Source organism: Pollachius pollachius (assembly GCF_949987615.1).
Source record: "Pollachius pollachius genome assembly, chromosome: 8".
In the NCBI taxonomy this organism is placed as follows: domain Eukaryota; kingdom Metazoa; phylum Chordata; class Actinopteri; order Gadiformes; family Gadidae; genus Pollachius; species Pollachius pollachius.
In genome coordinates this window covers 503,978-516,984 of record NC_136941.1, presented here as the reverse complement: position 1 = coordinate 516,984, position 13,007 = coordinate 503,978, and the positions used below count along the sequence as shown (strand labels likewise).

Sequence of the window (13,007 nt, the reverse complement as noted above, 5' to 3'; positions counted from 1 at the left end):
GATGAGGACCTAAACTTTTTTCGGTTCATCATAAACCTGCCCGCTATGACTTGAAGGCCGGCGTTTTTTTTTTTCTTTTTTAGAATGCGCGTTAAATCCCTGCGGAAGTGAGCCGAAAGTGTAAAAAGGAAACTTTTAATTGCATTTAGTCTATATGGGAAATAACCCATCTTTTATGTTCCTGTTCAATCCGGCTGTTTAGTGCGACGATGCCGTCCACAGAGAAGGGCGGGCAGCACATTAGGGACAGGAAAACATCGACTCTCCAGAGCACAGAGATAAAAGGGGAAAGTAAAGCAAGGAAACCAAAGGCCCTTCTGTGTGCTCTTTATCCTCTAGAAATAATTATCCTCCAGATAATAAGGACCTCCTAGTTCTGGATTAAAGCGGTTTGGATAGCGACGGTAGGGGGTTCAAATGATTGGCTGATAATTGGAAGGTTTTGCCCACTTGATCGTCCAGGGGGATAGACTGATCAAACAATACAGTTTCAACTTGTCAGATGAAATGCAAAAGTAACAGTAATTAAGGTCAAAGCGTATGTATGTCACTGCCATCATCGAGATGATTCCAAGTCAGTCGTGTCTTCATGAGTTTAAACTCAAGTTACATCAAATAATGTCTATATTTAACAAACAGGTTAGAACATGTTTATAAGTAGAAGCAGGTGTTGATTTAGATGTTTGGATCAAATATGTTTGTGTGCTTCTTACCAAAGCTTCTCTTGGAAAAGCAGGCCTATCATCACCAGGGGGAAGGCCAGACTGAAAAGACAACCCAACAACTGTATAAGAGTGCCATCTATTGGAAACCGGAGGGTATTGCATATTTAATGGTAACAGCATTCATAGTATAGTAATTGCCAACGGATGACTACGAATGACAGATATATTATTTATAATTCATAACAGATATTAAATAAATAAATTGAATACAATTCGGCTCAATTATTTTCTGTGTGATTGATCTGTTTAACTAGAGAAGCATACAACCAGTGAGTAATGTGAACATGTAGACACACTTTTTTCTTTAGAATACTTACATGGTTCGCTTTAAAAAGTCAACGTGTACCAGTGACTAAGGACCAATGCCCATAATTATACATGCACTGTAATAAATGCATATCACGTTTAAATACTGAGATAGTAAGCAGAAGGTAAAGTTGACATATGCTATATGAATGTTACTCCAGTGTAAACTACAGTCTGTTGACTTGCTGTTATGCTTTTTAGCAAGCCTATTTTGATTAACAATACTGTGCCCAATGGTTGTTAGTATGAAAAGTTGGAACCCTGGTTATAACATGGATTATACTATCATTGAATAATCATGAAGTCTTATTCAGAATTATCTGAACCGGGAGTTAGTGAGTTAGTAAGTAACAACACACACCCAAAACAATACATAAAGCTGTTAGGCAAAGCATACATTTGAGTAGCCAGTGTTTGCGTTCAGCCCCAGAGGGTCTCCCCGAGGCTGCCTGACATAATGGCCTTCTTCAAATAAAGACACTTCACTGCAACAAAAAAGGAACCCAACGTTTTTAGCGCAAAAATGCATTCAATGTAAACTATGACCTCTTGTACCCAAGTGTACATGCCCCATGCGTTCACTCCACAGGGCTGTAGAAATCATTAAACAGAGGACTGACCCCAGATATCCAGTTGTCAACAACACACCAGAGTGTAACTTTTTAACGTGAGCATGGCTAGCTCCCCTCTGCTACATGGCTGACCTTTATCCCGCTAGCCCAGCAATACACTCGATTATCCAAACGATAAATCGATACACCTCATCGGACTATTGTCAGAGCACTTCTCGGTTTCTGGAGATGTGTTTGGTTGCAGAGTTTGGTTGAAATACCTGAGCCAGTGGATCAGCTTGATCAGTGGAGGCCATCTTCCTTCTCTTTGCTCGAGTCGTTCGATGACGTCGCGATCGATTGCTTTTTCTGACCCAGGACAACAGGTCAGCGAGCTGTCAGAGCGACGGTACAAACACTGGTTATTTTAATTCAAATAAATTAATAAATGCACGTTAAGCACAAAAAAGAACTATATGTAGAAAGCGGCTATTCTGTATGGTGGTTATTATTTTTGTGATTACGTTTCACGATCATAGACAAGGAAAACTACAATTCCAATTTAAACTACAGTTCCCATGAACCGTCATTCTCCAAAGCGGTTCCGTGTTTGAAATGTGAAGTAGTTCTGTGTCTATGGTCGCTGTTTTTATTTTCCCGTAATTATACTTTATACTTGTCAACCACAGATAAAGGACAATGGGCGACATGAGACCCTGTAAAGTATGCGATTTTAAACGACAACATTCAATTGGAGTAGTGGTCACTTCTTTAGAACAACTCAAGATTAAAGGTAAGTCAAAATAGGAAGGTGTTCTTTCACATGCATCTCCGCATCAGCATTTCATTGTTATAAGTTATGTATAACGTTGTGTTTTATAACTAGATTGGATTGGGGTTGACTCTTCATATGGGTAATTATACCCATATTAAGCGTTATATATGAAATGCATGTTAATACATTGAGCGAATCATGAAGTCAAGCAGCATTGATACTAGTTTCGGTTTCTGTATCGTTCTGTAAAGTACAGATTCGATTGGTGACAAATAAACGTCATGATTTTCCTACTAATGGGGATGTACATTGGTTGCCACTAGCTGGATCTATGCTGCAATTGTGCTTAAAGTAGCAGGCCTACTACGCGTTCAGACTTGCATAAACATGCAAGTCTGAAGATCGTCTTGTTCATTCCTGGAGCGCGAGTCACCAGGCGTGGGCCCGGCCCTTCAGGTTACCCTCCTCTCATGGTGGATGCTAGGAGGAGGATGTGTTACATATATATATATATATATATATATATATATATATATATATATATATATATATATATATATATGCAAAAATTAAATCAATTAATATTTGTCAAGTAATATTCTATGTAACACAAAGCAACCTACTACTCAGTATCCTGTATTTTTGGACATTTGAGCCATCCAGGCAACTAGCGTTCAAGCCGTGCATCCTCTTTATCAATGGTTTGATAATAATTTCTCATTATATGTAGAATGGTTCAACGGGCTTGTACCACTGCTTGCTTACAAGCTCAATGGAGGAAATGCGTTTTCCGTTTCCTGCCCAGGTGGCGAGTCTCTTCCCATCGGTCTGGACGCTCCCGTCAAAGTGGTTCTGGAAGAGGACGGGACCATCGTGGAAGATGAGATCTACTTCCTGTGCTTGCCCTCAAACACAAAGTTCATGCTCCTTGGCCCGCAGCAGATGTGGTGCCCTGTCCGCAGAAGTAATCCTCCCTCTTTAAATCTGTGTTGTACTGTTGGTCCTGTAGACAGACGTTCTTCTAGCCTTTACCGCCACCTCTACGCCCGACTCACGCTGTCCCTGTTGCAGTTGACGGAGGCACGTCCTGGATGAACAGAGACTCCATGCTGCTGGAGGTGGACGCTGTGGACGGATCCATCAGCCAAGTGGAGCCCTGGTGGATTCTGGCCCAGCAGCTGAGGCAGAACATGTCCAGCATCATCACCATGTCAGAGACGGACCTCCAGGTAACCTCCAGCTACTGATCCAAGGGAGCGAGGCCTTCGCAATATCGATGGTGCAGACGGGAATTATTTTCACAACCCGCATATGAAGCAGAGCTCTAATATCTGAACATCGCGAGTGTGTCATTCTACTAGTGTGTCGTTCTACTAGTGTGTCGTTCTACTAACTAGTGTGTCGTTCTACTAGTGTGTCGTTCTACTAACTAGTGTGTCATACCACTAGTGTGTCGTTCTACTAGTGTGTCGTTCTACTAACTAGTGCGTCGTGCTACTAGTGTGTCGTTCTACTAACTAGTGTGTCATTCTGCTAGTGTGTTGTTCTACTAACTAGTATGTCGTTCTACTAGTGTGTCGTTCTACTAACTAGTGCGTCGTGCTACTAGTGTGTCGTTCTACTAACTAGTGTGTCATTCTACTAGTGTGTTGTTCTACTAGTGTGTTGTTCTACTAACTAGTGTGTCGTTCTACTAGTGTGTCGTTCTACTAACTAGTGTGTCGTTCTACTAACTAGTGTGTTGTTCTACTAACTAGTATGTCGTTCTACTAGTGTGTCGTTCTACTAACTAGTGTGTTGTTCTACTAGTGTGTCATTCTACTAACTAGTGTGTCGTTCTACTAACTAGTGTCGTTCTACTAACTAGTGTGTCGTTCTACTAGTGTGTCATACCACTAGTGTGTCGTTCTACTAACTAGTGCGTCGTTCTACTAGTGTGTCGTTCTACTAACTAGTGTGTCGTTCTACTAGTGTGTCGTTCTACTAACTAGTGTGTCGTTCTACTAGTGTGTCGTTCTACTAACTAGTGTGTCGTTCTACTAGTGTGTCGTTCTACTAACTAGTGTGTCGTTCTACTAGTGTGTCGTTCTACTAACTAGTGTGTCGTTCTACTAGTGTGTCGTTCTACTAACTTGTGTGTCGTTCTACTAACTACTGTGTCGTTCTACTAACTACTGTGTCATTCTACTAGTGTGTCGTTCTACTAACTAGTGTGTTGTTCTACCACTGTGTCGTTCTACTAACTAGTGTGTCGTTCTACTAACTAGTGTGTCGTCCTACTAACTAGTGTGTCGTTCTACCACTGCGTCGTTCTACCACTGCGTCGTTCCACTCGTGTGACTTTAGGACCGCTTGCTCTAAAAACCACATTTCTCTTCCCAGACCTTGGTGGACATTCCTTGTGCGCAGCTGGCTTCCGCGTTGAACTTCCCGGAGAGCGAGGTCCAGAACCTCCAGAAGACCCTTCAGGGGGCCCTGGACCATCGGGAGGAGGTGAGGCAGGCCAAGGAGCTGCTGCAGCTGTACGTCAAGGCCGTGGAGAAGCAGGACAGCCAGGGGGCGCAGTCCGGCCTGGAAGGTACGAGTCAGCACGCAACTATGCTGCGTGTTCCCTGGGGGAGAAGATAATGCCTCATTTGTTTGAACAATCCCAGCTCTAACATTCCAACAAACATATTTAGAGCGTATACACTGACCTTCTAAACTTATTACTTTGTTCTTTTCATGTTTCAAATGATGTATTATTTTTTCTTATAAAAACGTTAACAAATATTGAATTATTTTGAAATGGTTTGGCTTATCGGTCGCGGCCACTAGGTGGCAACATTGTATCTGCTACAAAAAAACAACCCACGCACAAAAGTTCTGCAGTCATTTACTATCTGCTGCCCTCTGTACTTTCAGAACAAGAACCCAAAATGACCGTGTTGTTGTTGTTCTGCTCCAGGGGCCGGTGACACGTTCACTCCGGGGGCGGGGGGCATGGACCAGATGGACGGGATGGAGGTGGACTCTGCGTCCGGGTTCATGACCAGGACCCTGATGGTGCTCAAGGGCAAGACCAGCCCGGAGACGCGGCTCTCCACAGAGGAACTGCAGGTACTCAGACCAGCACACTGGATGCCGGCCAAGACGAATGAGAATTTGCCACGCAGGGATATATGCAAAACCATTTGCTGATGAGTGTATAGAGCCTTTAATTGCTGATCGAAATGTAATGATGCGTGGAATAGCAACCGCAGCAACCCCCCCTCCAGCCCTTAGAAGTCGATTTGCATTGAAACTGCACAATCCACTCCAGAAACAAAAAAGAAATAATGGCAATAATAATAGTAAAACTCCCCCAAACTAATTAGGCTCATTTGTGTCTCCCTTAGCAAGAAATCCCCTCTGCAGCGAAAATGCTCTCCAGCCTATAACCCCCCCCCCCCAGGGCCAGCCTCTTACCCCCTGTCCCCGACCCCCCCCCAGGACCAGCCTCTAACCACGTCCTGCCTCCCGTCCCCCAGGTGGTGCTGACGACGGGGGCCCCGGCCCTGGAGAAGATGCTGGGCTGGGACGGCCCCCGCAGCGCCGCCCTGCTGGAGGCGTGCCGGGCTGAGATGGCCGCCCGGCTGCAGCAGGTCCAGGCCCTGGGCTGCCTCAGCAGGCTGGGCCAGCCCCCGGAGGCCGCCCGCCAGCCAGACCAGGAGCCCCAGCAGCAGGTGGAGCCCGACCCCGCCGCGGGCAGCCCGGACACGCAGGGCTGAGAACTGAGAGCAGGGGGCTGAGGTGCTGACCGGACCAAAGGCCGGGAATGCCTTTTTTCCTCCCCCGACCCGAGGGTTAGTGGAATGGGATTAGTGTTGGCGTTGGGAAGCCTGTCCTACAGGGGTGTGTGTGTTGAAACCAACAGGGGTGGGTGCTAGTTGGTGAACGTCCCGGGGAGTTCATCTTCCTGGGGAGTGGGTGAAACAACATTTGGCCGAACGTCACTCTCGACGCAGCCTCATGTTATTTATACACTGTGACGCAATGTTTGTTTTGTCCCCGGAGCGAAATGGAATACTCATAACACTAAAATAAATCAAAAATCATCTTCATAGACATGGCAGACTTGACTCTTTGACTGATGTGTTTGATCTCCGTCTTGGATTGCTGCTGTAACGAACAAGACTTTAAAAGGCAGGTGAATTCAGGTGCACTGGAATCATTTTGATACGATGTTGTGGAAAGGTTGAGCTTGAGTAGAATGCTTTACAATAACGAGGAAAACCATTTCCTCCCCCTCAAATGAGTGTCTTGTTTTATGGATAATTATCCTACCAGGGCTGAGGTTAATACAGTGGCAATGCATGCACTACGGTGTTTCTACGAGTATGGAGCAAAAAGCACTATAGAAATAGATTACAATTGCAAACAAAACTATTCTCTCACACACACACAGAATAATGAGTCATTGTAACCAAAATAATCAATATGTTCCTGGAGGGTTGATCTAAGAAGTCCGATAATGATGTGAAAAGGAAAGTCCACACACACACACACACACACACACACACACACACACACACACACACACACACACACACACACACACACACACACACACACACACACACACACACACACACACACACACACACACACACAGTGATGTAAGATGTGTGTCAGATCCCCATGCAGAGCCTCGGTCCATCCATTATCCCAGTCTGGAACCAGACCAGCCCGCCTCTTATGCAAGACCATAACCACGGCCATAACCATTCTGATGTCATCTGAGGGATTGTCAGTTTCTTGTTTTGTTTTTCTCGATGTTTGAATTTGTTAGAGAGAACTGGGGACCTGATGATTTAGGTCGTCTAACTTTATAAAATGTTATTGTTGGGAATGGACCAAAAAAAAAACAACTTATGCTCATACGGCTGTCGCTTGTCCATTACCCATCAAATACTTTTTTACTTTTGTATATGCGACAAATGTTAACTTTGGAGGAATATGTATAATTTGCGTTATCAAATTATTTTTGTTTAGACCTTTCTAAAAAATGTCGATGGTTGTTCGATCTAAATTCTGTATTTTTCTATGCAGATTTTTCTTTTATTTCTTGTATAAATATTTGTAATTCATTTTGTACAATAAAATCTAGTTATCAAGCAATCCCACTATTGCCCACTTTGTACCCCCATGAACTGTAGTTCTAGATAAAAGTATTGTTTTGATAATTGATTCGCTCAACGTAAAATAAATACTTTCCATTTTTAATCAACGATTAATGTTTGATTGGGTCGAATGCTTCAGAAATGCATATAATAAATATAGTTCAAAGGTTCCTTGGCTGCTTATCAGACAAAGCGAGTTAATGTGAATGAATATAATATAAATGTAACATGCAACGTTTTTTTTCCCTGTATATATGTTCATGTACCAAATATATAATTGTACCAAATAATAACCTTTTTCACTGATGAATCTAAAGTAAAATTGCACCATCATGTGCAGACTATAGGATCCCTGGGAGAGCTGTGACCAAGAATCCAGAATCTCACTGACGTCCAATTCATCCTCCCTTCATCACTAACCTCCTTCCATCACCTTTCATTGTCATATTCACCCACGGTCCAACACTGCGATGGCCCACGTCTCCCTTCACTGCACCAACAAAAACACCAAAACGTCATGGTTTGGAGGGGGTTTGTGTTGTTCAAGAAGTTCATAACCCTTTTTATAGTCAACCTTATGAATGATCCTCCGTATGTGACCCTGGGCAACACGCCGCTGATTGGCAACGACAACAGTGAGTCATCGGGGTTGGGGGGAGCTTTGGGTGGGGGGGGGGGTAACGGGCTCCCACTGTGCGTGGTTCCTGTAGCATTTACTGCGGCGCCGCTAGCCGGGCTAGCTGGGGTGAACGTGTTCCTCAGCCCCCTGGTGGAGGAGCAGAGGTGGGGTAACAGGTGTGCTGCGTGGGGGGTGGGGTGTTTTGACATGTCAGGGCAAAGGAGATCACAAAGCAGCATGGCCGCCGGAGCTCTGTTCCGTGTCGAATGGCGAACCGAATGCGGCGCCGTGGGTCAGGTGTTGGTGGTTTCTAAAAACCGCAAAACCGCTCTGAAGCTTAGGATTGTGTGTGTGTGGGGGGGCCGGTGTGTGGGGGTGTTTTTCCTCCGCTGCATTTGTGCTTGGGTACATGTCGCTCGCTCACAGGATTGAAACGCCAAACGGCAACGTCGTACGCCACGGACCACAAAGCAAAGTCAATAAATTAATTTAAATAAATTACGCGTTTTTTTTCTTCTTCTGTTTCCTTCCCCTCCGGGCCAACATGCAAACAGCTACCTGGGTAAACTCGGTTCATTACACTGAAAATAAATATTGTAAGTGAGTGCAAAGGTGTGTGGATGGAGATGTGGTATTATGGGAGTGAAGAAGCTCATCGCGGACGAGTGTTTAGCTGGAAGTGGCCGGAGAGAGCCTGGAACAAGCTGCATAATGTATGAGGGTCAACCCACAGCGACCATCTTTAGACAGGCGGCAAACACACGCAGGTGATTGGCTCCGGTTTGACTGATTATACTTATCTTTCACCCAGCACATTAAAATGCCTCAAGCATGGGTTGTAGGTGATGGAGTGGGTTAGCTCAACCCACGAACACGCGACCAACTGGGCCGCATGCGTCACAGCGACCCAGGATAGATTCCGACCTGAGGTCCTAGGCTGCCCGTCATTTTCTCCCCTCTCTTCAAGCCAAGACAAATACACAAACAAAAATAAAGATCCCTGCAGTGTCGTTTGTTACTGTGCTGCTGGAGGCTTGTTTGGAGTACGTTACATTCAAGGTGTTTGTCCAGTCACGCTTTGGCTAAAGGTTAGCCTTCAACACTCACACACACACACATCATTTGAACTGATGGTTTTGAATCGGCCTTGGACTAAACTGAGAAGTTTCAGGACTTTATTATTGCACTAGCGTCTGGTGTTCTTGTATCAAAGGCCATAGTGTTGCAATCCTTGTCTTCCTGTGACACCTGCAGTATATGCAGTACATGCAAACCTTTCTCTTTGCAATATAGCTTCTGGCACTCGCTGCAAGAGCTAGAACAGCTCTTTCGGATGTCATCTATGGATGTTATTAAACCCCGATGGGCTCATCCCGTTGCCCTAATCCGACGTGTTGCTGGTGTACTTTATCTTCCAGCCCTTGTGTTTCCCGGAGCGGTCCGACCTGAAGCTGATGTGCACTCTGTAGCTCCCCGTGTCGATGCGTCCCGGGGCTGACGACCCACAGAACGGCCCGTACTCCTGCCCCGTCGTCCAGATCTGGTGGAGGCAGAAGGTAAAGGACCGGAGATCAGCTATGGACCCCCGCGCTGCCGGCTGGATGACGTACAGCCGGGGGACTAACATATGCGTGGAGCGGCCCCGATCGTAGATCCTCGGGGACACATCCACAACTAAGGGCATGGCGAGGAATACATTGCTCATTCATCGGCCTGCGCCTCTTTCCGATTGGCCCCCTGAGTCACGTGACCCACCTTCAGGGTGTCGTAGGGACAGGGGATCTCGGGGTGGCCCTCCACGTCGAACGGCTCCGGGAAGTCCAGGAACAGGCGGTGGCCCTCGGGGAGGTGGATGGTGTGGTCACACTGGCTCATGGGGGGGTAGGGCGAGGGGTACCCCGGACTGGTCAGCACCCCCGACGGGGTGGTCAATACCTGGCTAGGGCACGGCACTGGGGAGAGGGCACACGCAGGACCACCCGACGTCATCCCACCGCAAGGGAGGCGGTACTCCGATGGGGCCAAATGGGATACATCGGGATTTAAAACTTAGCGCATGAAAAAGATTGTGTTCTATTCAGGCATCCTGAGGAATGCGACTTGTTTAGATTGATATAGTGTGCTGTTACGCGCACAGATGTTGTAACAGACAGCGACAGATGAAGTGTAGCTGGGAGACCGAGCCGATGTGATTCATATCATTTTGGGTTATCTGACGGCAGATAATCGTTCCGGCCCGTTTGGTGCGGGGTCTTCAACACATCCATGCTGGTAATTGTGAATAAAGACCGAGCGTCTGGGCTCTATTAGTACTGCAAACAGGTATCAATTTACAACAATTCTCTTTCCTTTTTTCTGTCTTTGGGGGGTGGGATTGCTCTCTGCTCAGGGATGGGGGGGTAATTAACCTTGTCTCGTGCCTCCTGGCCACAGATCCACTGCAGGGTGCATCAGTGCATCTATCAGGCTGGAACGAGTTGGGCCCGCCCCCTTCGACAGCCTACACTCTCATTAAGCCTCTGGCTGTGCGTGAAATGTCACCAAACCACCCCCTGGAAAAGAACTAGCTACTCCCACAGCCCTAATGCTCTTTTGATGCAAGCAATTGACTAAATGAGCCAACTCAGCTCTTTGAGAGAAGACCAGACAGAGATTACTAGTAGTACTCTAATGATGATGATGAAGAGCATTTTACATCATTTTCTTATGTTTTTGTCTATTCACACTCAACACAAGCCATGTAATCCTGAATGTATTATGTGTGATATTATTGTCACAGATTGATGATAAAATGAACATGCCTCAGGGTATGAATAATAAGCTCTTACAAGTGCAGGACGCATTGTTGTCATGGAGAAGGAATCCCAGCCGACACGTACAGTAAAATCCTCCGATGTAATTGTGGCATAAATGATCACACACATCCTCGTCGTCTGCCTTTGCGAGGCACTCGTTAATGTCTACGAAAGAGAGAACAAATTATGTCAGCTACTGTTAAAGGGTTCATATATTTTCTATTCAAACAGTGCACATTCAATGGTGGAAAAAACCCCACAGTGTTTAAACTCTGACACACAGACACACACACACTGACACGCGCACACACACACGCACACACACGCCCACAGACAGAAGGGAACCTAACACGAGCGTGTGTGCCTCGCGGCCAAAGCCACACATCATGCGTCACCTTCGGAGGTGTAAAACGCTCTGAAGCCGGTGAATCGGCCCTCGTTAGAGTAGTCGCTGTTAAAGACCACCGACATACGCTCCCTCGCTGACAGGATGACGGTGTTCCTCGGGGCGCTCTCTGAGCCCTTCTCGCCGTCGCCGCAGAAACGCAACGTCTCGTTGCTCTCCGCCAGCACCTGATTTGACAAGGGGGGGGGGGGGGGGGGTCAGAGGAGGCAGTTGAAACAGGAAGTACGGTGCGGCGGTGCGCTGGGCCGTTGGGAGGTCTTCTCTGTGCATCCAGCGTGAACACACCTGCAGGTAGTCGTACTCGCAGCGCTGGGAGGGCTCCAGGTTGAAGTGCGTGAAGTAGAGCTTGACGCGGTGGCCCTCCGGGACGCTGATGTTCCACACCAGGCGGTGGTTGTCGGGGTAGGGCTCGGGGAAGCCCGGGGAGCTGAAGCTACCGAACAACCCGGTCAGCTCCGCACTCCCGGAGACGTGGAGGAGGACGGACAGGACGCAGGCACGAAACACACTGCCACCAAAACGGAGGAGTGGGTTCATCAAAAACAAATGTGTACACATAGTATTCAATGAATTAGGTTTGAGCAGATACGTACCGGTTCATCTTAGTTTTCCTAGGCTAAATGTGTTTAAACCTGCTAGTAGTAAGTGTCACTTGGCAACCTTTGGCACAAGTGGGGCAATGACAGAAGGGCAATGACAGAAGGGCAATGACCTGCTCGTGGCCGGCAATCTGCTCCACAGACAGAAGGCCTCTTCCAATGAGCAGACAGACAGGATCCATTCGTTACCTTTTTTTAAAACTATTTGTTAACCACTACTATTATTGCTACATCTACTATACTACTGATTTAGTTTGTCTTTATATATATAATCAATTTCTTATTTGAAATGATCAAATGTTTTTCATTAAATTGTAAAAAGTTACATAATAAAAATTGATTAATTGATTTATGTGAAACAAGCACACTTGATTTCGAGTCGTAGCCCTTCTAAAATAAAATAAATCCCACCCTTAATGAAACACGTGAGGGGCCTATGTAGCACATCGGAGCCCTGTGAAAACACGCCCGGCCCCCTGACAGTGACGCTGATTCAAACAGAGGCTAACGGCTAATTGCATCCGAGCGCGCTCTCATAATAGCCTTGAGTTGTGACTCAGTATTTAAAAGGTAAACGGAAACAAATACAACTCCAACCCAAGCGCTCTTTATAAAAGCAGCCATCGGTCGGTCCGTTTGATAACCGCGCCAAGCACCGGAGAGGAAAACGACCACTGAGTCATTAGTAATATTTCTGGGGATTGAAAACCTCCACAGAGGTGACGATTAATAAGCCATCTGTTGGGTAATTATTGTAAGAGCAGACGTCGTGTAAATAATAACGTTTATTCATGCTGCATAGATCGGTGAAATGACAAGTCAACTGATGTTTAATAGGTGGTGGGGTCTTTCAGCACGCAAACACATTTATGATAAGTGGGTTTGTAATGACCAACCCCATTAGCCACAACACTCGCAAACTAATGGTGGATGTTTGAGTGGATTACAATAATTATCTACATATTCGTCAATGGTCATCATTTTCCCTTTGCTAAATGCTTGTCCATGCGGGCCAATGCACAAGCGCTCTGTCCTGTCTTTGAGGCCTGCAGTGTGTTGACGTTGGGCTACCTCTGCTTACATTGGGCTC

The 13,007-nt window shown here is 46.1% G+C and overlaps 3 protein-coding genes across 4 annotated transcripts in view; 1 reads left to right on the top strand and 2 right to left on the bottom strand.

Annotated features, from left to right (window-relative positions):
* The window catches only part of pex14 (peroxisomal biogenesis factor 14), a 47,873-nt gene extending 45,960 nt beyond the window's left edge, over positions 1–1,913 (bottom strand). The window contains exons 1-2 of one of the 2 annotated variants that reach the window (XM_079742418.1): positions 1,864–1,913; positions 714–764 (exon numbers count right to left, since the gene is read on the bottom strand). In XM_079742418.1, the coding sequence (XP_079598544.1) occupies positions 714–764; positions 1,864–1,899 (87 nt within the window). In that variant the 5' untranslated portion in view covers positions 1,900–1,913. Of the gene's footprint in view, positions 1–713; positions 769–1,863 lie in introns of those variants that run through there. The other variant, XM_079742419.1, reaches the window with a different exon arrangement.
* A 280-nt stretch (positions 1,914–2,193) lies between these two features.
* dffa (DNA fragmentation factor, alpha polypeptide) lies at positions 2,194–7,531 on the top strand. Its single transcript, XM_079742435.1, has 6 exons — positions 2,194–2,375; positions 3,163–3,321; positions 3,429–3,586; positions 4,740–4,935; positions 5,305–5,456; positions 5,867–7,531. Exons 1-6 carry the CDS (start codon positions 2,282–2,284, stop codon positions 6,104–6,106), a joined length of 999 nt encoding a protein of 332 aa, XP_079598561.1. The 5' UTR covers positions 2,194–2,281; the 3' UTR covers positions 6,107–7,531.
* Positions 7,532–9,818: 2,287 nt separating this feature from the next.
* masp2 (MBL associated serine protease 2) lies at positions 9,819–11,919 on the bottom strand (the record flags this gene model as incomplete). The annotated part of the gene is made up of 5 exons (XM_079742270.1): positions 9,819–10,069; positions 10,946–11,077; positions 11,308–11,485; positions 11,604–11,826; positions 11,912–11,919. The coding sequence occupies 5 exons, from the start codon at positions 11,917–11,919 to the stop codon at positions 9,819–9,821; spliced, it is 792 nt and encodes a 263-aa protein (XP_079598396.1).
* Between the last annotated feature and the right edge of the window lie 1,088 nt (positions 11,920–13,007).